The sequence below is a fragment of the Dunckerocampus dactyliophorus genome, chromosome 4 (assembly GCF_027744805.1).
Source record: "Dunckerocampus dactyliophorus isolate RoL2022-P2 chromosome 4, RoL_Ddac_1.1, whole genome shotgun sequence".
Taxonomy (NCBI): domain Eukaryota; kingdom Metazoa; phylum Chordata; class Actinopteri; order Syngnathiformes; family Syngnathidae; genus Dunckerocampus; species Dunckerocampus dactyliophorus.
The window spans coordinates 35,187,841-35,213,759 of NC_072822.1; the positions used below are offsets into that span (position 1 = coordinate 35,187,841).

At 45.7% G+C, this 25,919-nt stretch overlaps 1 protein-coding gene and 5 non-coding genes across 9 annotated transcripts; all 6 read right to left on the reverse strand.

Moving 5' to 3' along the window:
• Positions 1-2,351: 2,351 nt before the first annotated feature.
• trnar-acg (transfer RNA arginine (anticodon ACG)) lies at positions 2,352-2,424 on the reverse strand. Its single transcript has one exon. It is a non-coding gene; the product is annotated as a tRNA-Arg (tRNA).
• Positions 2,425-2,581: 157 nt separating this feature from the next.
• On the reverse strand, positions 2,582-2,653 carry trnah-gug (transfer RNA histidin (anticodon GUG)). Its single transcript has one exon. It is a non-coding gene; the product is annotated as a tRNA-His (tRNA).
• Positions 2,654-3,331: 678 nt separating this feature from the next.
• On the reverse strand, positions 3,332-3,405 carry trnat-agu (transfer RNA threonine (anticodon AGU)). The gene has a single exon. It is a non-coding gene; the product is annotated as a tRNA-Thr (tRNA).
• Positions 3,406-5,832: 2,427 nt separating this feature from the next.
• trnar-acg (transfer RNA arginine (anticodon ACG)) lies at positions 5,833-5,905 on the reverse strand. Its single transcript has one exon. It is a non-coding gene; the product is annotated as a tRNA-Arg (tRNA).
• Positions 5,906-6,812: 907 nt separating this feature from the next.
• On the reverse strand, positions 6,813-6,886 carry trnat-cgu (transfer RNA threonine (anticodon CGU)). The gene has a single exon. It is a non-coding gene; the product is annotated as a tRNA-Thr (tRNA).
• A 10,090-nt stretch (positions 6,887-16,976) lies between these two features.
• On the reverse strand, positions 16,977-25,345 carry LOC129179832 (uncharacterized). Of its 4 annotated transcripts, none has more exons than XM_054773588.1 (5): positions 25,312-25,345; positions 22,651-22,868; positions 18,714-18,800; positions 18,500-18,610; positions 16,977-18,392 (listed from the first exon to the last, which is right to left on the reverse strand). In XM_054773588.1, exon 5 carries the CDS (start codon positions 17,825-17,827, stop codon positions 17,198-17,200), a length of 630 nt encoding a protein of 209 aa, XP_054629563.1. In that variant the 5' UTR covers positions 17,828-18,392; positions 18,500-18,610; positions 18,714-18,800; positions 22,651-22,868; positions 25,312-25,345; the 3' UTR covers positions 16,977-17,197. The 4 variants fall into 3 exon arrangements, with proteins under 4 accessions (XP_054629562.1, XP_054629563.1, XP_054629565.1 ...); XM_054773587.1 differs by having other exon boundaries at positions 18,718-18,800; XM_054773589.1 differs by lacking the exon at positions 25,312-25,345 and adding an exon at positions 23,179-24,076 and having other exon boundaries at positions 18,718-18,800.
• Positions 25,346-25,919: the final 574 nt, after the last annotated feature.

The window sequence follows — 25,919 nt, forward strand, 5'->3', positions numbered from 1 at the left end:
CAATTTATTAATACAAGTCTCATCGTGTCAGTCTTGCTTGAAATGCACCGTGTCTCATTGTCCGGGGCTCGTTGCTCTAGTCGTATGATTCTCACTTAGGGTGCGAGTGGTTCAATTCCCGGACGAGCCCTCATGTGTATCACGTTCCCAGACTTTCGACCTGATTTGAACCTTTTATCATAATTTCCCCTAAAAAGGGATCAGGAAAGATCAGGAAAGACTCAGTGTAATCTCACACTGTGTACTTCAGGACCGAACGACGTCAGACACAAGCGCTTGCAGGATCCACGGTGGAATGGTTAGCGCTCTGGACTCAGAATCCAGTGACTTGGTGGAACCGACATTTACAGCTGCAGTCAGGTGATCGGACTGTAACCTCCTCTAACATGAAGTGTGTGATTAGGGCTTTTTTTATTTGAAGATTTGAGTTCACATGTAAATCAATGGTAATCCAGGATCAGAATGAGTTCCCAGAATGAAGGTAATGTCTGTGACAGCTGATGTCATGGATCAGCTGAGGTAGACACTTCGGTTGTGTGGGGAGCTGAACGAGCCTTTTCAGTTCCGCTGTCGAGACGAAAAGGACACAGCGCTGTACCGAAACCTGGGACCTTTTGGTCTTTGCTATTTCAGCAGTGGAACGGGTTTTCCGCTTGTCCAGGTCAGGGCTGAGTCTTTCAAATGTAACAAGGGATAGTCCTGTTGCCCTTGTCTTTTGAGGGCAAAAAGGAGGCCTTTGCAAATGAAACCCAGAGCCTATCGCTGGTCACCTGAACAGGGACTTGAATCCTGGACACTCACATCAAAAGTGTAATGCTCCGGCGACCGGCTCAACCTTTGTCTCATATGACCATAATATCCTTTGTCCAGAAGGTATTTAGCTTGTCCATGTGAGCAGTTTCAGACCTAAGTCGGTCTTCGAGGTGCCAATTTCGGGACTGGGGCTTCCTTATCTCCGTCCATGGCGAGGTCAAATAGCCCGCCATGTGTATGGCATAAGATTTCTGCTGTGTGATATTCCCCACCGGAGGAGGGCCTGGATAGCTCAGTTGGTAGAGCATCAGACTTTTAATCTGAGGGTCCAGGGTTCAAGTCCCTGTTCAGGTGATGCTAAACAGGCTCCTTCCTGTGAGCCTGTTTTGTCCTGACAGAGAGTACCTGATAAAATTGTCTGTTTTCTGGGCAAAGCAGTTTTGGCCCAATTGACAAGGGTGTTGCTTTCGTAGGGAGCATTGTAGTACATATGAAGCATTCAAGAAATTATTGGATTTTCTTCAACACAGCGAGAAGTCAGATCCGCAAACACGGTTAGAAAGGTTTTGAAACTAGCCTCAGCGAGATGTCTTGGTGGACTAAACTTGTGCCACTGTAGTCAGGCGTTCGGACTTTAAACTCCGAAAAACAGCAGCTGGAAGGGTCCCCAATGAAGAATAGAAGGTCAGGTCTGCGCCACTGATCAGCCAGTTAAACATTTCGGAACCTAAGGCTTTTCAAATTATCTGAAGTCATCAAGAGCATGTGGATTGTGCTGAAAACTGGGATTGAACCACGGACCTTGAGATCTTCAGTCTAACACTCTCCCAACTGAGCTACTTCAGCTTCCCAGCAGCTTATGTGTTCTCTCCAATGTTCGATTTTGGTACCTTTGCAAAGCGCTTGAGTTTCGCTTCAGCTTTTCAGCATTCACACGCAATGTCTACTGACATTGCTCATCGAGTTGTCACTCTTTTTTTGAACAACAGCATTCAGAAAAAAGCAACTATTTTCAGAATACGCCAAAAACTACCGGGACTCAGAGTGGCTGCTGCCACAACGCAGAGTACTAACCACGACAAGATGATGGCTGTGTAACCGTCTGCATTCTACTGAGGTTTGTTGCACCTGCGCAATGGATTGTTTCAGGTTAAATGAAGAGACAGTCAAGAACCCACAATCTTCAGATCCGCAGTCACACGCGCTATCCATTGCGCCACCACCCCCCCGAAGACCACAGATCTGCATCGTCAGATGAGGTGGTGGATTAACACTGTTTTTCCATTTGATACAGCCAGTAGAAATCAAACTCTTTTTGAACAAGACCACCCGAAAGTTTTGTCTGTAAAGGTTTGCTGTCTCGAATGCTTTCAAATAAGTCTCGGAAACGATAGCTCAATTTGAATAGTTAAACGTACCAGGAAGAATGATACACCGTTGCGGGGACTGGTCTTCTACACGGGTGCAGGACAAGTCAGAGGCACTTCTGGTCAGATGAACTGAGGCCCCTCCTACGCAGGGGTAGCCTTCCAGTTGTACGCCTCAATGTGTGACCAGGTGGTCTTAGCTGGTGGATACTGAGTGTTGAAAAAGACCATCGAGGTAGCCAGGAGTCGAACCTAGAATCTTCTGATCCGTAGTCAGACGCGTTATCCATTGCGCCACTACCCCTACAAGCGTAGGACCTGTACGTCAAGGCCGATTGTGGATTGTCTCTGTTTGTCCAACAAACGTATGACGTCAGAAGATAACTGTTTTCAAACAAGACATCAAAAGAGAACTTTTTGCAGACAAGATAACAAGAAAGTGCCAAGGAGCTATTGCCAGTTGCCGTGACCCGGATTCGAACCGGGGTTGCTGCGGCCACAACGCAGAGTACTAACCACTATACGATCACAGCTGCTGCGTAGCACATGTGATGGTACAGTCTGCAATCTTCAAAATTTTTGGTCAACCGCACAATGAAGTCCCAAAGTAAAATTTTCCAAACATTTTGTTTCAGGTTAATTGCAAAGGTGTGTCAAGATAGGCAGGAGTCAAACCTGGAATCCTCACACCCGTAGCTACTCACATGATCCATTGCAACACTTAGCCTATAAGTTTTTCATGTCGAAATGTTTCGACAGGATGTTAATGTCTTGGAGCTGTTTCATGTTTTTTGTTGTCCATCCACTTGTTTTGTTTATTTCTGATTCCCAACCGCCAATTGTGGCCTCAGAATATGGAAACACCTCTTCCCACTGGGCTCCCCATGCTTTTGGAGATGTTGGAACTTTTGTCCAGAAGGCATTTGGCTTGTCCATGTGGGCACCTCAAACGTAAGTGGAGCTTCGAGGTGGCAATTTCAGGACAGGGGCTTCGTTCTCCGTCTGCATCCTCTAAATACAAGGCGAGATCAAATATCCTGCCATGAGTATGCTAGCAGTCGGTAGGTGAGAAATTCCGTAGTGTACAAATTGACAAGGGTATTGCCTTCAGAGAGGATGGGAGCTTCTTCAGCATAAGAAAAGTTCTGATTTGAAAACACGGTGTGAAATCTTTCAAAACTAGCTGCAAAGGAGTCACGTAAACACCAGCAAGGCGCTGCTGGGATTTGAACCCAGGATTTCCTGTTTACTAGACAGGCGCTTTGACCAACTAAGCCACAGCACCCGCAAAGCACGGGAATTTGCGCTTAAATTACTCTTTGCCCTTAAAAACAACAACCGGCGTCAAAACCACGAGGACGCAATTTATTAATACAAGTCTCATCGTGTCAGTCTTGCTTGAAATGCACCGTGTCTCATTGTCCGGGGCTCGTTGCTCTAGTCGTATGATTCTCACTTAGGGTGCGAGTGGTTCAATTCCCGGACGAGCCCTCATGTGTATCACGTTCCCAGACTTTCGACCTGATTTGAACCTTTTATCATAATTTCCCCTAAAAAGGGATCAGGAAAGATCAGGAAAGACTCAGTGTAATCTCACACTGTGTACTTCAGGACCGAACGACGTCAGACACAAGCGCTTGCAGGATCCACGGTGGAATGGTTAGCGCTCTGGACTCAGAATCCAGTGACTTGGTGGAACCGACATTTACAGCTGCAGTCAGGTGATCGGACTGTAACCTCCTCTAACATGAAGTGTGTGATTAGGGCTTTTTTTATTTGAAGATTTGAGTTCACATGTAAATCAATGGTAATCCAGGATCAGAATGAGTTCCCAGAATGAAGGTAATGTCTGTGACAGCTGATGTCATGGATCAGCTGAGGTAGACACTTCGGTTGTGTGGGGAGCTGAACGAGCCTTTTCAGTTCCGCTGTCGAGACGAAAAGGACACAGCGCTGTACCGAAACCTGGGACCTTTTGGTCTTTGCTATTTCAGCAGTGGAACGGGTTTTCCGCTTGTCCAGGTCAGGGCTGAGTCTTTCAAATGTAACAAGGGATAGTCCTGTTGCCCTTGTCTTTTGAGGGCAAAAAGGAGGCCTTTGCAAATGAAACCCAGAGCCTATCGCTGGTCACCTGAACAGGGACTTGAATCCTGGACACTCACATCAAAAGTGTAATGCTCCGGCGACCGGCTCAACCTTTGTCTCATATGACCATAATATCCTTTGTCCAGAAGGTATTTAGCTTGTCCATGTGAGCAGTTTCAGACCTAAGTCGGTCTTCGAGGTGCCAATTTCGGGACTGGGGCTTCCTTATCTCCGTCCATGGCGAGGTCAAATAGCCCGCCATGTGTATGGCATAAGATTTCTGCTGTGTGATATTCCCCACCGGAGGAGGGCCTGGATAGCTCAGTTGGTAGAGCATCAGACTTTTAATCTGAGGGTCCAGGGTTCAAGTCCCTGTTCAGGTGATGCTAAACAGGCTCCTTCCTGTGAGCCTGTTTTGTCCTGACAGAGAGTACCTGATAAAATTGTCTGTTTTCTGGGCAAAGCAGTTTTGGCCCAATTGACAAGGGTGTTGCTTTCGTAGGGAGCATTGTAGTACATATGAAGCATTCAAGAAATTATTGGATTTTCTTCAACACAGCGAGAAGTCAGATCCGCAAACACGGTTAGAAAGGTTTTGAAACTAGCCTCAGCGAGATGTCTTGGTGGACTAAACTTGTGCCACTGTAGTCAGGCGTTCGGACTTTAAACTCCGAAAAACAGCAGCTGGAAGGGTCCCCAATGAAGAATAGAAGGTCAGGTCTGCGCCACTGATCAGCCAGTTAAACATTTCGGAACCTAAGGCTTTTCAAATTATCTGAAGTCATCAAGAGCATGTGGATTGTGCTGAAAACTGGGATTGAACCACGGACCTTGAGATCTTCAGTCTAACACTCTCCCAACTGAGCTACTTCAGCTTCCCAGCAGCTTATGTGTTCTCTCCAATGTTCGATTTTGGTACCTTTGCAAAGCGCTTGAGTTTCGCTTCAGCTTTTCAGCATTCACACGCAATGTCTACTGACATTGCTCATCGAGTTGTCACTCTTTTTTTGAACAACAGCATTCAGAAAAAAGCAACTATTTTCAGAATAGGCCAAAAACTACCGGGACTCAGAGTGGCTGCTGCCACAACGCAGAGTACTAACCACGACAAGATGATGGCTGTGTAACCGTCTGCATTCTACTGAGGTTTGTTGCACCTGCGCAATGGATTGTTTCAGGTTAAATGAAGAGACAGTCAAGAACCCACAATCTTCAGATCCGCAGTCACACGCGCTATCCATTGCGCCACCACCCCCCCGAAGACCACAGATCTGCATCGTCAGATGAGGTGGTGGATTAACACTGTTTTTCCATTTGATACAGCCAGTAGAAATCAAACTCTTTTTGAACAAGACCACCCGAAAGTTTTGTCTGTAAAGGTTTGCTGTCTCGAATGCTTTCAAATAAGTCTCGGAAACGATAGCTCAATTTGAATAGTTAAACGTACCAGGAAGAATGATACACCGTTGCGGGGACTGGTCTTCTACACGGGTGCAGGACAAGTCAGAGGCACTTCTGGTCAGATGAACTGAGGCCCCTCCTACGCAGGGGTAGCCTTCCAGTTGTACGCCTCAATGTGTGACCAGGTGGTCTTAGCTGGTGGATACTGAGTGTTGAAAAAGACCATCGAGGTAGCCAGGAGTCGAACCTAGAATCTTCTGATCCGTAGTCAGACGCGTTATCCATTGCGCCACTACCCCTACAAGCGTAGGACCTGTACGTCAAGGCCGATTGTGGATTGTCTCTGTTTGTCCAACAAACGTATGACGTCAGAAGATAACTGTTTTCAAACAAGACATCAAAAGAGAACTTTTTGCAGACAAGATAACAAGAAAGTGCCAAGGAGCTATTGCCAGTTGCCGTGACCCAGATTCGAACCGGGGTTGCTGCGGCCACAACGCAGAGTACTAACCACTATACGATCACAGCTGCTGCGTAGCACATGTGATGGTACAGTCTGCAATCTTCAAAATTTTTGGTCAAACGCACAATGAAGTCCCAAAGTAAAATTTTCCAAACATTTTGTTTCAGGTTAATTGCAAAGGTGTGTCAAGATAGGCAGGAGTCAAACCTGGAATCCTCACACCCGTAGCTACTCACATGATCCATTGCAACACTTAGCCTATAAGTTTTTCATGTCGGAATGTTTCGACAGGATGTTAATGTCTTGGAGCTGTTTCATGTTTTTTGTTGTCCATCCACTTGTTTTGTTTATTTCTGATTCCCAACCGCCAATTGTGGCCTCAAAATATGGAAACACCTCTTCCCACTGGGCTCCCCATGCTTTTGGAGATGTTGGAACTTTTGTCCAGAAGGCATTTGGCTTGTCCATGTGGGCACCTCAAATGTAAGTGGAGCTTCGAGGTGGCAATTTCAGGACAGGGGCTTCTTTCTCCGTCTGCATCCTCTAAGTACAAGGCGAGATCAAATATCCAGCCATGAGTATGCTAGCAGTCGGTAGGTGAGAAATTCCGTAGTGTACAAATTGACAAGGGTATTGCCTTCAGAGAGGATGGGAGCTTCTTCAGCATATGAAAAGTTCTGATTTGAAAACACGGTGTGAAATCTTTCAAAACTAGCTGCAAAGGAGTCACGTAAACACCAGCAAGGCGCTGCTGGGATTTGAACCCAGGATTTCCTGTTTACGAGACAGGCGCTTTGACCAACTAAGCCACAGCACCCGCAAAGCACGGGAATTTGCGCTTAAATTACTCTTTGCCCTTAAAAACAACACCTGGCGTCAAAACCACAAGGACTCAATTTATCATCGTGTCAATCTTGCTTGAAATGCACCTTGTCTCATTGTCCAGGGCTCGTTGCTCTAGTCGTATGATTCCACTACCACTACCACTCCTCTCCTTTTTGCTTCTGTGGGCTTTTGGGTTTCTTTACCTGCTCTCTTCTTTTGACATTTGTTAAAGGCCTACTGCGGGTACCCACAGGTTGAGAGCGCTCTCTGGACATGTTGTGTCTCCTTTTTCCTTCCCTCAGCACTAGTTGGTATTTGTTTCGCTCTGTGTTGGAGGGTCCTAATAACCCCTAGTTTATGTTGTAGTGGATGGTTTGATTCAAAAAGCAGGTATTGGTGAGTGTGTGTGGCCTTTCTAAAGACCTCTGTAAGGAGCTGTCTGTCCTCTCCTGTAATTACCTTGCAGTCTAAGAAGGCTAGTTGGTTCTCTTTAGCGTCCTCGCGAGTAAATTTGATTTTGGTGTCCACCGCATTGATATGAACTGTGAAAGACTGAATTTCCTGTTTTTTGATTATGACAAAGGTGTCATCCACGTATCTAAACCAGTGCCTTGGTTTTGTCCCTGAGAAGGATGTGAGAGCCTGTTTCTCCATCTCTTCCATGTACTGATTCACCACTATGGGTGAGACTGGTGAGCCCATAGCACAACCATGAATTTGTCTGTAAAATTTCCCTCTAAACTGAAAATATGTAGTGTTAAGGCAAATTTCCAATAATTGGCAGATGTGGTCAGCACTAAGTTTTGTTCTCCGATGCAGAGTTGAGTCCTCGAGCAGTCTCTTCCTCACCACCGAGACTGCTGCTGAGGTGGGGACAGATGTGAAAAGTGAAGTCACATCATAAGATACCAAAGTTTCCTCTGGCTCCAATCTGAGGTCTTTGATACTCGCCACAAACCCTTTTGTGTTCTCTATATGATGATCAGTGTTGCCTACCAATGGGGATAAGACTGTTTTTACATATTTAGCTACATTGTACGTGGTAGAGTCAATGCTACAGACAATGGGTCTGAGGGAAAAACCTTCCTTGTGAATTTTTGGAAGGCCATAGATACATGGTGTTGCCTCCCCAGGGTATAACCTATGATACATCTGTCTGTCAATTAGTTCTTCCTTCTCTAACTTTTGGAGACAGTCTATGATTTCTTTCTTATACCTACTAGATGGGTCCCTTTTAAGTTGCTCATATGTGTTTGCATCACTAATTAGACTTTTTATTTTTTCTTCATAGTCCAATATGTTGAGAACCACTGTGCATCTGCCCTTATCAGCTGGTAAGATGGTGATGCTCTCATCTTTCTGCAGAGCCGCTCACGCCTTCTCTCACCTCCCGTGATATTGGACGGTGGTGGTTTAGCACTACTGAGAAGGGCCGATATTCTCAGACGAAGGTCCCCTGCCTCTGTTCTAGAAAGGTTATTGTTCCTGATGGCCGATTCAGCTGCTGTGATATAGTCTACTGTGGGTATCGTTTTAGGAGTCACTGAGAAGTTGAGACCCTTGGTTAATACTGCCTTCTCTGTCGCCGAGAGGCTTCTGTCTGACAGATTTTTGATCCAATTTTCTTTAGTATTGGTCTGATTCCCCCCCTCCTTAGTGTTTACGACAAGCTGTGGTCAATTTTCCAATAGAAGTTTCTGGAATTTTCCCTTATACCTTTCTTTGGTTTTGCGATTGTCATGATCTGTGTGCTGCTCTGCTGCCCTCTGGCTGTTTTCTCTTGCAGCACACGTGTACTGGCAGGAGGATCTAATTTGGCACACCTGCATGCAATTAAGGACTCTTCTTAAGCTGCAGCCAGACACTAGTCCAGTGCCGGATTGTTACACAGTCTACGCCAACTACCTGCTCTTTCCAGCATCTAGTTCTCTTGTATCGCTACTCTCTGGTCAGCTTCTACAGTTTATGCCTTCCCTTCCTGCAGTTGGGTATTTCCCTGCAGTGGTGAGTGTTTTTTTTCCTGCTTGATTGTTCAGCAGTGTTTTCAGTTGTTTTCTGCCTTCTTTTTGTGCAGCTTTTTGTGTTTTTGTATTTTCCACTCTGCTAGTTTTCCGCAGCACCCTTAGTTATACTACAGTTTTCCCTGTGATTAGATCCAGGAGGTTTCTGTTGTACTTTGTATTTTTGTTGTATGTTTTTCCACGTGTGGACATCTTTTGTTAATAAACTCTTGTTACGAATTTGCTCTCTCTGCATTTTGGAATCCAAGTCCCGGCATAGCCGTTCCTAACAGCTATGGTGCTTCATATAACCCGATTTAATAAATTCACAAACCTCCTGATAGGTTTCGTGCGTAAGCTAGGTTTGCAATCTCTGATAGAAGGTTTCTGCTTCAGACTGTTTATTTCTTATCTCTATGTTAAGTCTCCTAATTCTCAAATTCTGTATTTTTCTGATGTAGTTTAGTTGCAGTTTCCTTGCCAAGTGTCCTTGCTCAAGGGACGCTTGCCTCATGCATTTGGGGATTAACCTACTCTGCCTGCATCTAAGATTGAATCTGAGGTGGTTCCTTAAATCTGCTAATTTAAGAGTGGCCTTTTCTAAGCTACGTACCAGCAGAAGGATGTCTCTCCCAAAGTTGGTAGCAATGCGTCTGTGTAGGCTCTCAGTCGTACAGGCGTTGTCCATCGAGGGAAAGGCTTCTTGAGACGTCATCTGTACTTCTGTGAAGAGGGTGTCGGACGTTTCGCTCCTCATCCGAAGAGCTTCGTCAGCGAACTAATAAGTGCTGGTAGTCTAGGCCTTAAATGCAGACGGAAAATGCGCTGGGTGAAAAAATATGCTTTATTACCATAGGTAATAAATGTACAAAAACACAACTAAGAAGCTCAGGGCTAAGGCCAAAAAGTCCAACAAAAAACACTGCAAGGCAGGAAGAAAAGACACACGCGATAAATAAGGAAGCTGTTGCAAAAACCGCATCCAGAGCAGGAGAATACACAATACTAGGAATCACAATGGAAACAAGGCTAATAGTAATAAAGACCAGTTGGGAGCCAGGGAAGGAAGGTGCAGGGTTGGCAAAGGAATAACTGGCAACTGGTTGTGGTCTGGCAGCAGCTGATAAAGGCCCAGGTAATTGGTCACAGGTGATTCACATGAGTAATTTGGGTATGGTATGCACTGCAACAGAAAACAGACAGGCGGCAGCAAAGCGATAACACTGAACATGACAGGTTTAGAAACTAGCCTCAGCTAGACGTCTTGGTGGACTAAACTTGTGCCACTGTAGTCAGGTGTTCGGACTTTAAACTCCGAAAAACAGCAGCTGGAAGGGTCCCCAATGAAGAATGAAGGTCAGGTCTGCGCAGCCAGCTAAACGTTTAGGAACCTAAGGCTTTTCAAATTATCTGAAGTCATCAAGAGCAACTGGATTGTGCTGAAACCTGGGATTGAACAAGGGACCTTTAGATCTTCAGCATAACGCTCTCCCAACTGAGCAATTTCAGCTTCCCAGCAACTCGTGTTCTCTCCAACGTTCGATTTTGGTACTTTTTCAAAGCGCTTCAGTTTCGCTTCAGCTTTTCAGCATTCACGCGCAATGTCTACTGACATTGCATCATCGAGTTGTCACTCTTTTGAACAACAGCATTCAGTAAAAAAGCAGCAATTTTAGAAAACGCCAAAAACTACCGGGACCCAGAGTGGCTGCTGCCACAACGCAGAGTACTAACCACGACAAGATGACGGCTGTTGCAGTCTGCATTCTACTGAGGTTTGTTGCACCTGAGCAATGGATTGTTTCAGATTAAATGAAGAGACAGTCAAGAACCTACAATCTTCAGATCCATAGTCAGACGCGTTATCCATTGCGCCACTGCCCCCCCGAAGACCAGAGATCTGCATCATCAGATGAGGTGGTGGATTAACACTGTTTTTCCATTTAATACAGCCAGTAGAAATCAAACTCTTTTTGAACAAGACCACCCGAAAGTTTTGTCTGTAAAGGTTTGCTGTCTCGAATGCTTTCAAATAAGTCTCGGAAACGATCAATTTGAATACTTAAACGTACCAGGAAGAATGATACACCGTTGCGGGGACTGGTCTTCTACACTTGTGCAGGACAAGTCAGAGGCACTTCTGGTCAGATGAACTGAGGCCCCTCCTACGCAGGGGTAGCCTTCCAGTTGTACGCCTCAATGTGTGACCAGGTGTTCTTAGCTGGTGAATACTGAGTGTTGAAAATGAACATCGAGGTAGCCAGGAGTCAAACCTAGAATCTTCTGAGCCGTAGTCAGACGCATTATCCATTGCACCACTACCCCTACAAGAATAGGACCTGCACTGTGGATTGTCACTGTTTTCCAAGATTTCAAGAGTTTTATTGTCATATGCACAATAAAACAGGCAGTTATACTATGCAATGAAATTCTTATTCTGTTCATTCTCCCAAGAAAAGAAAGAAAACACAAGAAAAAGAATAAGAACATAAGAAACATATGTACCAATAAATTAAGCAACAACAACAGAAGAGACATTAAAACAGATAAATAAATAAATAAATAAATAAATAGAGTGCTATGAGTGTGTGTGTGTGTTTCGTGCGGCGTGTGTGAGTGCTTTGTTGAGCAGTCAGATGGCCTGTGGGTAAAAGCTGTTGGCCAGCCTTGTGGTCCTGGACTTCAAACTCCTGTAGCGTCTGCCTGACGGTAGGAGTGTGAATAATGAGTGTTGTGGATGTGTGCTGTCCTTGATGAGGTTGTGTGTTCTGCGTAGGACTCTAGTTTTTTTTTTTTTTTTAACCCCTGTCCTGTCCAGCCTTTAAAGCAGATAGAATTGTAGATCTAAATGCCGTCAAGTGCTCAACAGATTTACTCTGCCAGGGAGAAGTGTGACATACACTTCCCCTGTCATACAAAATTTATTCGACCTTGATGCTTGTAGGACTCTAGTTTTATAAATGTCTTGCAGTGAGGAGAGGGCTGCCCCAACAATGTTCTGTGAGGTCTTGATCACCCGCTGGAGTGCCTTCCTATCACGTGTTGTACAATTACCGTACCAAACAGTGATGGAGGCTGTAAGGACACTTTCGATGGTGCATCTGTAGAAGCAACTCAGGATTTTGGTGGACATGCCAAATTTCCTCAGTCTTCTCAGGAAGTACAGTCTCCTTTGGGACTTCTTCATAATTTGTTAGGTGCTGTGAGACCAGGTGAGGTCCTCACTGATGTGTGTGCCAAGGAACTTGAAGGTTTTCACCCTCTCCACCTCAGTCTCATCAATAAACAGGGGTCTATGCGGCTCCCTTTCGCTTGTTCTTGGGTCGATGATCATCTCGTTAGTCTTATCTGTATTGAGATGGAGATTGTTATCATGACACCAAGCTATGAGGTCAGCCACCTCTCTTCTGTATGATGTTTCAACTCCACCAGTGATCAGGCCAATGACTGTAGTGTCAGCCGCAAATTTAATGATGCTGGTGTTGTTCTGGGAGGCCACGCAATCATAGGTGAAGAGCGTGTAGAGGAGCGGACTCAGCACACACCCCTGTGGGGTCCCAGTGCTCACAATTCTTGAGCTGGATGTGCGATTGTGGACTCTGACTGACTGGGGCGTGCCTGTTAGAAAGTTAAACACCCAGTTACAGAGGGAGGGTGACAGGCCAAGTGCTCGACGCTATCGTTCCTTCAAACAGCGCCAATGTTTCATCGGCTGCTGCCATTAGTCTCTCCTTCACCAACTCCTTCAACATGTTGAATGTTTTTCTTAGCAGAGCGACGCAGAGCAGCATAAGCACAGGGGCGGATCTAGCTTTTTTGAAAAGGGGGTGTGTGGCCGAGGCCCTAGGCCGAAGCACTGGAAACGGAGCGGAGGGTCTGGGGGCCCTCCCCCAGAAACCTTTTTAAAATTAGACCTAATTTCGAACAATCTCGAGCAATGTCCTTAATTTCAAGAGTTTGTTGTTATTTTTATCCTTGGAATATATCGTTTACGCCAAAACATTCTATTTATAAAATTACCGGTACTAGGAGAAACCCATTTTAGCTCAATTTCCTGAAATATTTTCCAATTTGAAGCAGCTGTAAATTCCGAGGATTTGAGTATAATTTTATGTCACTGGGGGTCGCTTTTCTGGTTCATTTTCATTGAGAATAGACAACAGTTTTCCCTATAGTCATGATGACAGAACCTTTATTTTGCACCTCCACCTGGATAGCCATGTACAGCACACGTTCAATGTCCAATGTAAATTATCAGCCTGACAGTGGGTTCAGGAATAGCATGCATCTCAGTTGCATTCTGGCATATGCGTCCACCACGTGCCCATAATTCAGATGCATGTCCCTATGGACATACATCAGAATCAGGCCATTGAGTCTGTCCTGGCCCATTGATGACCTCATGACACCTTTTCACCTGCTTCAGCACAGAGTTGACACGCTCCACGCCTGCACTGGTCACAGGGATGATCAGCATCAGGAACAAGATCCTATGTGTGTTGGGGTACATCAGCTGATTTGCCTGAGCAAGAGCTTCAGGAAAAATCGTGGGTGCCTCAAAAAGGGGGGTGGGGGGGTGGGGGGTGTACACACCCCACACCCCCCTCTAAATCCGCGCCTGCAAACACCAGAAGAATCTCCCAGTGATGTCAGCAGAAGTGTGAGGAGCTTGTTTGTGAGTTTGTGGGGGCTGACTGTATTAAAAGCAGAGCTATAGGAAAAAAAATACATCGTGGAGAAGGGGCAGTTACGTTCCGATCCCGCTAAGATCCAAGCGGTGGTCGAGTGGCCCACTACTAAATCAAGGAAGCACTTACAGAGGTTCCTAGGGTTTGCCAACTTCTATAGGCGATTCATCCGCAATTACAGCAGCAAAGCAGGACCTCTGACTAGGCTCACATCCCTTAAAGTTCCGTTCATATGGACCCCATTGGCAGAGATGGCTTTTAGTAATCTAAAAGCATTATTTACTGCCGCACCGGTTCTCATTCTCAATTTTCTCAATTTTTCGTAGAGGCCGACACATCAGATACGGAAGTGGGAGCTGTCCTGTCCTAGCGATCCCCAGTCGACCAGAGGCTGCACCCCTGCGCCTTCTTCTCGCGTCGCCTCACACAGGCTGAGAGGAACTATGATGTTGGGAACAGGGAGCTGCTGGCCATCGTTCTTGCGCTGCGGGAGTGGCGTCATTGGCTGGAGGGTGCAGTACTTCCATTTGTAGTTGTCACTGACCATAAGAACCTGTACTACATTCGCTCCGCCCAAAGACTCAATGCTCGACAAGCCCATTGGTCACTATTCCTCACTCGCTTCAACTTCTCAATCACTTACAGACCCGGTTCACGCAACACCAAGCCCGATGCCCTGTCCAGACTCTTCAGCTCCACGGAAGAGGAGAGGTTACCAGAGACTATCATACCTGTGGCTCGGGTGTTGGGTGCGCTCCAGTGGGAGGTGGAGAAGGTGTCGGAGGCAACAGACGGGAGGAGACCACCAGAGAGCTGTCTTCCAGATAGACTATTTGTTCCAGAGAATCTAAGGTCAGAAGTGCTACAGTGGGGTCACACGTCTAAGGTGACCTGCCACCCGGGAATTAGACGGACATTAATGGTACTGGCACAAAGGTTCTGGTGGCCTTCCATGGCGGCGGATGTCAAGGAGTTCGTCGCGGCCTGCTCTCTCTGTGCTAGGAATAAATCTTCTAATCGACCCCCGGCCGGCTTGCTTCAACCACTACCCATTCCCGCCCGACCCTGGTCACACATATCACTGGACTACCTGCTTCCAGGGGGAACACGACCATCTTAAATATTGTAGACCGGTTTTCCAAAATGGCACACTTCATTGCACTACCTGGACGACCTACATCCCTGGACACAGCACGTCTGCTGGTTAGACACGTTTTCCGCATTCATGGTATACCTCACTACATCGTGTCGGACAGAGGGCCCCAGTTCACCTCCAGAGTATGGAAGGCTTTCTGCAGGATGCTTGGAGCTTCAGTCAGTCTCTCTTCCGGTCATCATCCCCAGACCAACGGCCAGACAGAGCGGGCCAACCAGGACCTGGAGGCAGCCCTACGTTGCGTCTGTCACCGGCACCCATCCTCCTGGGCCCCCCACCTCCCCTGGGTGGAGTACGCACACAACACGCTCGTCAGCTCAGCCACAGGTAAGTCCCCTTTTAAGGTTGCTAACGGATATCAGCCTCCACTGTTCCCTTCGCAGGAGGCGGAGGTTGCTGTGCCATCTGTGCAAGTACATCTACTGTCACGTTTGCTTGTCGCTCTGCTGCCGCCTATGTGCTATTTGCTTTCAGTGCAACCTCAGCCGGTGTGGGTGGATCTCCCAGCGAACCTGTGGGCAATCTCATTAGTGAGGACTCTTAGGCAAGGCAGCGGCAACACACTAGTCGCCAGACTGTACTCCCTGATGACCTGCTTCTTGGTACCGCCTTGTTTGGCTCCCTGCTCCTTATCCTGCTCTCTGGCCTCCTGTTTACCTGTACCTACCTGCCTCGTATTTCTGATCTGTTCCTGTAAGGTTTGCCTTCAGTGTTTTTTGTTATTGTCTAGTATTTTTCCTAACAGCCTTTTGCTGTTAGTGTTTTTTGTTGTTGATACCCTTGCTGGATTTTCCTTAGTTGTACTTTGTATTTTTGTGTGGATTCTTTTTGTATATTAAATTTTCCTTTTTGTACTTGCTCTACACTGATTTGTCTGCTTTGGGATCCTACTCCTCGCCGTGTCCCTACGGCAACTCGTGACAGCGTTACTTGAAGGAATGGGAGAATCTCAGTGCTTCCATGATGCTTACCAGGCATTGTATACAGTGCAGTTGGCAAGCCAGTTTGCATACAATTGACCCCGCCATGACCCTAAAAACTCCCAAACTAAAAATGTACCAACATTTTGTTGTCCGAATAAGTGGGAAAACCAATCTAGCCATGAGTCGAACCTAGAATCTTTTGATCTGTAGTCAAACTCATTATCCATTGCACCACTAGCCCATTTAGGAGTTCATCGCCAAGGTAGTATCATGTTGATGGTGCCGTGTTGAACAGGACACACAGCCCTTAAGGCCCGGTCACACCGCCCAAACTTTGCTGTAGCGTTCCTGGAGCGGTGAAAAAAATTCATCATCGCTTGTAACCGTTCAACACCGTTTAACAGAAGTTAGCGGAGAGACCTGGCTGAACAACGGTACCAGAAATGGAACTTTCCCCACACAGTTGGTGCCATTGACAGCAAGCACGTGGCCTGTAAAGCTCCTCCTAACTCTGGCTCAGAATTCTACAACTACAAAGGGTTTTACAGCATGATCCTGTTTGCCATGGTGGATGCGGACTATGAGTTCACCTACATTGACGTCTCGGGCAATGGCTCATCCTCAGACACTCAGATCTACAACAAAAGTGATCTCCATCGTGGGCTCGACCAGAACACGATTCAGTGCTTTCCTCAGCCAGACCCCCTACCTAATGACAGTCAGGATGTACCTTATTTCATCATCGGGGATGACGCCTTCTCACTGCCGACCTACCTCATGAAGCCGTACAGCACCAGAAACCTCACCCAGGAAGAGCACATCTTCAACTATCAGCTCTCCAGGGCAAGACGGGTCGTGGAGAACTCTTTCGGCATCTTGGCCAATAGGTTCCGGATTCTGCTCACCACCATGCAACATCACCATGAAACTGTCAGAACCATCGTGGAATCTTGCTGCATCCTCCACAACCTGATGCACACCCACTACCCAGTGCTCCAGAACAGACTTGTGGACCGTGCACAACGAGTTGGGAACATGCAGCCTGGGGCATGGAGAGAAGGACGGAATTTGGAGGACACTATCGTTGTGCAAGGCCCCAACAAAGCCTCACGTGATGGGAAGAGGCTGCAAAACCTACTCAAGCGTTGGTGCAACTCCCCAGCAGGATCAGTGGACTGGCAGGAGAGAATGGTGGCTATCAACTGAACACTGTGCACAACACCGAGGAGACACTTGTGCATTGTACATGTTTTTGACAGTGTTAAAGGAACTTGAACGTCAATGGGGCCCCAGTATTGGAAATGCAATGAACAAATTAGTTCAAAGTTTTATTTTCATTATTAAGTAAACAAATTAGTCAAGAACAGTTTAATAAAAATGCTGTTAACTACAGCTCAAAGCTTTTGAGACCACCCAAACACACAAGTGCACATGCAAACAATAAACAGCAAACATCAAAACAACAGACCAGCTCATCCCTTAAACAAAATTCACATGAAATATCTGAGCAGTCCCTTCAACACATCACAAGCAGTCTCAATTCTCCTCGGTGGTGGCCCTCATCTCTGCAAGTACATCAGCAGTCCCAGCTGAGGCGGTGATGTTAATGGAGGAAAAGTTCGGCATGTCTGACAACATGAGTCCTTCGTTGGAGCCCCTTGGGGTGGAGGATGGCTGGCTGACACTGGGTGTCTGCAATTGCTGGAAGTGATGAGGCTGATGCTGAGGCTCAGACTGTTGCTGGAAGTTGAGAGGGTCCTGCTGGAAGCCGTGATGCTGAGGCTGGGGCTGGAAGTAATGCGGCTGCTGGTGCTGCTGGTAGAATGTGAGTGTGGGTGAAAATACTGATGCTGGACGTGGTGGAGCTGGACGAAGGGGGTGAGGGATGGGTCGCTGCATCTCGTGGAGGATGGTCATCATCCTCTCCACTGTGAGCTGGTACTGGGCCTCAGGTAGTCGTTGTAGAGACTGGGACATGTACGTGATAAAGGGCTGCCTTGCATGGCTGATCTCTTGGGCTTGGACCAGTTTCTCTATGAGGGCGTTGGTGGCCTTCATACAATCCCTCATCTCCAGCATCGCAGGGGAGTCTTCAGGCTCGGCTCTGGTGGCGGCACAGCGTGGTCTGGTGGTGGAGGTGGAGGGAGCTGGTGAGGGGGTGCCCATGGACCTCGTGACTGCCGCTTGAGTTTCAATGAGCGAGAGTGAGCCCTCGTCCTCTTCCTGTTCCTCGATGTCGTGGGAAGGCTGGCGAGAGGTGCTGGCCGACGGCAAGGGCTGGGCTGCTGGAGGCTGGCTGGCTACAGGTTCCCCTGTGTGAGGGGTATGCTTCTAAGTGGCTGACCTTTCCTGGGCTTCACCTCCTGGTGCAGGAAGGTGCAGTTCCTCTGGATGAACACTTCTCTGTCCGTCAAGTTCGGTGCAGCCTGGCCAGACTTCTTGGAGAGAAGCTTAGTGTAGAGGTCCCGGGCTGACTTCCACCATGTCCTGAGAGCTTCAGCTCCCTCCTCAATGTCCAGCTCTCTTGCCTTCCTGGTCCAAAGCTCCGTCTTCTTCTTTGTATCCTTGTAGTCGGTGGCCCCCTTCCTCCACAAAAGTTCGTGCTCACGGACCCACTCAAAGAGTTACTCCTGAGTGTCATTGTCGAGCAGGAGGGCCTTGCGGCGATACTTCTTCTGAGGCTGACGCTGTTCATCATCCCTCTCCAAGTGTGGGTGCTGAGAGACAGAGTCTGAAAAATATAACAATAGAATATAAATAATAAATGTATAAATGAAAAATATATTATTTAGATAAATTTGTATTGATTTTTCATTGCATTCATCACATTATAATTACCTTCAGCACCAGCAGCAGCACGGCCCTTCCCAGGTAGGTCATCACCAGGGGGTTGCTCCTCATCATCAGGCTGGTCCTGTGTCAAGGCCTCCTTGGTTTCATCATCAAAGTCTGCAAAATATAACAAATGAATAATAAATGAGCAATGTCAACGTGAAAGAAAGATTATGGTTATTGTTATTACTACATTTCATACATTTTCATTGGTGATTACCTACATCAGCAGCTGCCCCTGCCTGGGCTGTGGTAGCAGTGGCTGTGGCCGTGTAAGCACTGGCTTCTGGTGTGGCCTGACTGGTCTCTGTAAAATATAGCAACGGAATAATAAATTAAAAATGTTGAAGTAAAATACATAAGGTAAATTTTGCATATTGGTTCATCTTCTTGGAGGCTTTCCTTCTTCAGCTTTCCCCTTCTTTTGTCCACCTGTCATGATGAATTATTGACTTCTATCAAAATCAGAACTTTAAGCGATCCGTTCAGCTCTGTAGTCAAAAGCAGTATGCCGTTAAACCAACTTTATACTCCCACCGAGCCAACGCCCACATGCGCAGAACGCCGCTCTATCAACGCTCACGTCACTGCTAAACCAACATTAGCTACTGTTAAAACAACGTTAAACCAATGCTAAAGCAACGGCGGCTTCAGCGGTGCACCGCTAGGACAACGCCCGTGTTTTCGATTTTTTTCCCATTTTGTGCGCTGTTACGAACGGTGATAAATTTTTTTCACCGCTCCAGGAAGACTACAGCAAAGTTCGGGCGGTGTGACCGGGCCTTTACTTGGAAAGCTTCTCATAAAGGCCCGGTCACACCGCCCGAACTTTGCTGTAGCCTTCCTGGAGCGGTGATGAAATTCATCACCGCTCGTAAGCGTTCACCACCGTTTAACAGAAGTTGGCCCCTGTTAAGGCAACGCCGTATACGCTCAGCCACCACTGATGGTCCCTCCTACCGCTCCGAAAGTTTTGAGCTGCACAAAATATTATAAGAATGGCCATACTGAGCCACTTGAAGGAAACCTGTGTTGCGTCATCACTTTGCCATGTTAGGAGATCGACACACATTGGATTTTTTCCCTTTCTTGTTGAGATTTATTGAAGGGTGTTGACATGAGAACTTTACAAAAGAACAACTGTGATTCATTTCCAATGCTTTTTATTTTTGTTGTAAGAATAATACAATATATTTTAAAAAATACAAGTCGTAAAACAAAATCCAAACATATTTACAATTATCCGGGTACTGTGTGTGTGACTGGCATTTCAGCAGCCACTCGGCCATCTGTCTGAATGGTCAGAACATACCCGGCACTGCCGTTGTATTTCCCTACTATTTGCCACAGTCGGCACATCGTACAGTTGCGCGATTGTCCTTGCATTGATCATTGACCTAACACCGAACCCTTTTCCCAGGGCTCCGTGTGGGAGATTGCGGAAGCGGTTCTTCCTCGCGTGCCTTCTACGCGGCAACGTAAGAGTTGGCCAGCTCTCCTGCAAGGTCCACCAGGAAGTCCGTCCGTCTTTCCTGCGTCCCGGTGCAGGCTTGATAAAGCACATGTGCATTCAGCGCCGCCATGTCAATCATGTTGTAGAACACGACGACTGGCCATCTCCGTGTCCCTGCACGCTGTACTCCCGCAACATCTGGTCCATGACATCCACGCCACACTTTGTAATGTTGTACATGACGACTGTGTTTGGCCTCCTTTTGTTGCTGTCCTCAGTCTCAACCACGCTGTGCATGCTGCTAAGGATGTAGACGTTCTTCTTCCGTTTCGGCACATACAGTGTGGCACCAGTGGTTGAAAACACCTAATAAATAAGATGAATTGATATTTTCGTAGCACTTGTACGCACAATGACACACTTAGAGGTGTTGTGGTCCGTCTGTCTGGCTGGAATTTCCTGGCGAATCTTGCCAATTGTGTCGAGGATGATGGTTTTCCGACCAAGCAGTCGTCACGCAAGTGACAGCGATGTGAGGTAATTGTCCGTGGTGACAGTTCTGCCCTTGTCCAGGAATGGCTCCATTAGCGTCATCACCACACTCTCGGACAGCCTCTCCCCACCGGGACGATGGGGGTCCTTGCTGAGATATGGGAAGACATTGCAGATATACTTGGATTTCAAGTCACAAGCCACCCAAAACTTGATGCCAAACTTGTCAGGTTTTTTTGGAATGTACTGCAGGAAACTGCAACGAGTCTTCGATGGGTAAAGCTGTTGATCAATGGCGATGTGTCGACCAGGGCTGTAGGATGTGATGCAGTTGGTGACAAACGATTCCCACACGGTGGAAATTGCAGCAAACTTATCGGTCTCTGCTCGCTCGCCGCGCGTGAAGCGGTCGTCAAAGCGTAGGTGTCGCATGATGTCCTGGTAGTGGTGTCGGGGCATAATTTCATTGCCCATTTTGGTTGACCAGCTATCGCGGAGTGATGGAAGCTTCATCACCCCCTACAAGATGAGGACAGCCATAAATGCCATTAGCTCAGGGATTGCCATGAACCAATCCGCCAGCTCCGTTTGCCGTGCATGCTGAATAGTCCATTCTTGAATGTTACCAAGCATGTCAAGAGTGATGAAACAGAGGAAGCTCTGAAGGCGACTAAAGACGCTTCTCGTGGCCTTAACCGTTGGCTTTCCATCTGCGGCGTACGGTTCTAATGGGGTGAAGTGAAGACGTGTCCCCAGCTGTTCTTCACGCCACACTGTGCCATCTTTCGCCGTCTCTGTCGGCGTAGTCCCCAACCAAGCTCTCTTATTTGGCAGATGACCAGTCTCCTCATCTGCAGTGTGAACAACTTCAAATGATTAGCAACAGGAAAGTCAAGCGATATCATAAACACATGCATAGATGCTAATAATAACTCCAGTACAGTGGTCCCTCACGGGGGGTTATGTTCTGAAACCCTCCACGATACACGACATGTCTTCCTAAATAAAAGATAGTCAGGAAACGTCGCTACATGACACTGTGGGTTCCCTTAGCAGCTCCTTCAGCAGCAGACTGTTACACCCACGGTGTAAGGAGGAGAGGTTCCGCAGGTCCTTCATACCGACCGCTGTCAAGCTCTACAACACCTGCACCACCTGAACCATGTTGTAGACACTATGTATTCTTTACTTGCATATCTTGCTTGCTGCTGTAACAAGTGAATTTCCCCACTGTGGGATAAATAAAGTACAAATACGAATACGAAAAAGTAAATAGGATGTTTGGGAAACTAACCTCAAGACGACTCAGAGGCCGAACTCGGCTGAAGGTTGATGTCTTCTCCATCCGAGTCAAAAGGGTTTGTTTCGCCCAGGATCGTTTCTAACGCCTGTTGAGTGCTGACTCTTCTCCGCATCTTCGCTCCTTGGAGAGGTGGTTCGTGCAACACATACAGTAATTCTTGAGGGCACTGAAGTGGTAGGTGATGTGCAGTGAGGTTTTTATTCACCGCAGCACAGAATGAATTACCGCTATTATTTTCCATTCACTTATTTGTACCTTTTGTTACCAATTATTTGTACCTTTCCATGCCATCACATTGTTTTTATGTTCCTGTTTTAGCCTGTGCTTCTGAGTAGCTGTTATAAGTCTCTCATCCCCGCTGAATCCTCTGGCAGTGGCCTCATTTACATATGAACGTCCCTCACCCCGCTCTGCTGATTCACCAAGGAATGCCCTCATATGAAGAGAGCCAACAGAGCGCTCAGTTTGTAAATTCGGGTCTTTTTGACCACTGCTTGGTCTTGCTGGAAAATCGTGGGCCTGCTTTTAAATTTCTGGTCACAAAACGAGCAATTGAAAGGTTTTTCTTTTAGGCGTTCGCTCATATGTTTCATGAAAAAGCACTTGGTAAAATAATGTTGATAACAATGTGAGCAATGAAAAGGTCTTTCTTCTGCGTCTCTTGTCATACTGTATGTGTAACCAAAGAGCTCTGCGCACAAAAACTTCCACCATAGTGTGCACAACGGAAAGATTTTTCTGCGGCGTGTTTTTGCTTGTGTCGACTGAAATCAAACCGCCTAGAGTAACGTTTATCACAAACTGAGCAACTAAAAGGTTTTTCTCCGGCGTGTTCCCTCACATGTTCAGTCAAAGCGCTCTTTTTGTCATAACTTTGAGCAAAAACTGAGCAGCTAAACGGTCTTTTACCTCTCTTCTTTTTAGAGTATTTTCTGTCAGTGCCAGTCCTCATATCGCTGCTCAAAGGTTCTTCAGTGTTGCTCATGTCTCCAGCCTCAGGAGAGTGTGACATGTCACTATCTGATAGTGGAGGTATGAGGCAGTCTGCGGATCCTCCTGCTTTAAAGTGGAACTCCCCCACGGCGGCTGATGGGGACGTTCTGGACGACCAATCATCTGCTGGATGTCTGCAGGACAGAAACAACACAGACACACTTAAGCTCAGACACATTATATAGTCCATCCAATATGGACAGACAGAAGACAGACACACACGGAATGAACATGTTTTATTGATTATTATAAATAGTGTAAGTGAAATTTGATTTTTTTGTGCTACAATTATTGTCATGGCCTTGAAGCTAGCTATTTAACAAAATCCTTTTTTGATATAAAAAAATCCAAGATTTTGTTCAATAGCTTCCAGGTCATGTGACCTAGGTACTGCCACTCACTTTATATTAGGAGTCTAGCCTAGCCTACTAGTATCATGCATACCTTTTTTCTTTTTCTTTTTGTTTCGTTTCTTCCTCTTTGTGTCCTCCTCTGCCTCCAAGTGGTGTGTCAGTAGTCAGTGGCAGGAGATACTACTAGGTTAGTACTTCTATATAAAGTAGTTTGAAGTATATACACATAACCTGGAAGTTACTGAGCAAAACCCTTGATTTTGTTGTATTGAAAGTATATAAAATATTACATTTATGCGTGATACTCGAGAAGGATTATTTAACATGGTTATAGATCAGGTTTTTTTTAGGAGTTGTTTTTTTTTTTTTAAATGTCTTCAACATAATCGTAATTTATTGAAGGTCCCTAAATATAAACTACCAGCGTTGGAAGAGGCACTTCTCGTGCGTGCGTGCGTGCTCCCCATGACTGAGTATTCCGGACACAGTGAATCGGGAACTGCCGCTGTAGCTGCGGAGCCGTATATCCGACGTCCAACGTGAAAAAAACTTCACTTGTTCTAAAATGGTTCTCCCCATAAACAAGTCACGAGAAATTAAAAAGACACATCTGACATCTATTTGTCTGGCTCACTGATCTGTATTATATATCTGGATAGCTCATTGGCGATGACTTGTGAATATGACTTCCATATTGCCACTCGCAAGAAACACTTCTCGACAAGCTTTTGCATTCGTGGTGAACTTACTTTATTAACTCGGATTGAACACAAATGTTGCCTTAAGACGCCTGCATGTGCAGCTATTAACTGCACAAATCGCCAGTTCAAAGGCTGTGGACGAACATTTCACATGTAAGTATGATTGAAATGTAGATTTATGATTGATCATTTAAGGGTTTTGCACTGTCGATCTCTCAGATATTTTCGATCGTGTAAAATTTCTCTGATTAAATGTATGTCCAGAATTGATACGTTTATATAGCTCTATAATAGCTAAGAGGAAATGTACGTACTTTTTTTATACTGTGATATATGTATTTCTTTAAAGAACGAAGGTTGCGTTACTTGAAGGAATGGGAGAATCTCAGTGCTTCCATGATGCTTACCAGGCATTGTATACAGTGCAGTTAGCAAGCCAGTTTGCATACAATTGACCTGGCATGACCCTTCATTTGGATAAACAAAATTTTTTTTTTTGCTCCTGAATGACTGACGTAAAAGGATTCATTCATATGATATGTTCTGGAAAATAATATTACTGAACATGCATACCGCTATGTTTGAGATTGCTAACAACGTATTGTCTTACCCAAAGCATATGGTTCTGTTTCAGTGTTGTTTTTTTCTGTGGTTGTATGTGTTTATGGTTATTACACATTCTGGTTATCACATATTATTCCTGTGGTTTTTGTTCAAATATATTTCTATATCAGAAAAGAAGTTATTTCTATTTGAGAACACAAACAAAAAAATCAGAAAAAAAATCAGCAAAATGATTTTAAAACTTGTCCAAAGTCACTCTCTTTTATGATTCATATTTTGTACAGACGAGAGCATAGTGAATTGTATGAAAGTAAGAATAAAAAGTAAAGGACCATGACCATGGATTTTAGTGGAAAAAAGGGATGGGATATGCAGTTCAAATTAAAATCTCTTTCTAGAGGAGTAAAACTATCATTGCTATAGGGGAGTGCTGAGCCAGGGTGCACAGTAGAATTTTGTCCCAAAGGCAATGAGAATTGGAAGGGGAAAAAGTACATTTAATATAGCAAAAGATAGAGAATAACGTATCAAATGGTTTTTAAGGGACGAAGGTTGCGTTACTTGAAGGAATGGGAGAATCTCCCCGCTTTTTAATGTAAAATATAGATGTTCTGTTAGCCTCTTCATCTGCTTTGTACACTATGTACGCTGTGCCAATGTAGTCGAGGTGTGAGTGGTAAGATGGCGTCTCTTTGGCTTCAGCGGCTTGCACAGGCGGGTGCGACGTATGAGCTATCCAGATATATTATACAGATCAGTGGTCAGGCTATTGTTAGTAATTGTTAACACCGGATACGTTGTAGTTCGCATAGGCTACGTGAAAAAATAGAATTTACACTACAGCCACATTACCATATATGTAAATACAAGTCGAGCAATACTGTGTATATAGCTAATTTTGTGCACCAAAAACTCTTCTGAAGAACACTAAAATGATTATCACAGGAGCTTCTACTTACTGTTCATACTACGGGTAGCCATCTTCGAAAGCCAACTCGGGGTTAAGAGTGAATGGTAAAATAGGAAGTTCCGCCTTTTTCTTCCTCGATGGGAGTTTTATGGTAGCCACGCCTCCAAAACGCCGTACTGTTGCCACCTTTCGGCGGTGTTGCAAAATAGATACTCAGTGGGCTCTAGTGGAGGCGGTACAGAAGATGGATGGATGGGCTCTCGTGGTAGGATGATCGACTATTGGTATCAGATCGATACTAGGTGATGAGATGTTTATTTTCATATATATTTTTTGTTGTTCCGTTGTTTTTGTTGTGTTGGATATATTGCTATATAGTTTACAGTCTCGTAGGTTTTGGACACAGGCAGGCTTTAGGGGCAAAAATACCAAAATATTTGGATGAGAGCCAATAGCAGTTTTTTGAACATCAATAAAAACAAACTAGTTCAGAGGGATAATTATTTATGCTCCGTAGGAAATACAGAGGGATCAAACTATAAATACAGCCTGCAGTTATCAATTCATAATCAGAAGGGATATAGACTTCCACTTTCAACATTTTTGCAAGCGAGCAATAAACTCCGAGAGTAAAAACTTCCGAACAAAATTGTTCAG

Coding starts and splice junctions, on each gene's coding strand:
- LOC129179832 (XM_054773587.1), bottom strand. CDS start 17,827: ATGGGCACCCCCTCACCAGCTCCCTCCACCTCCACCACCAGACCACGC.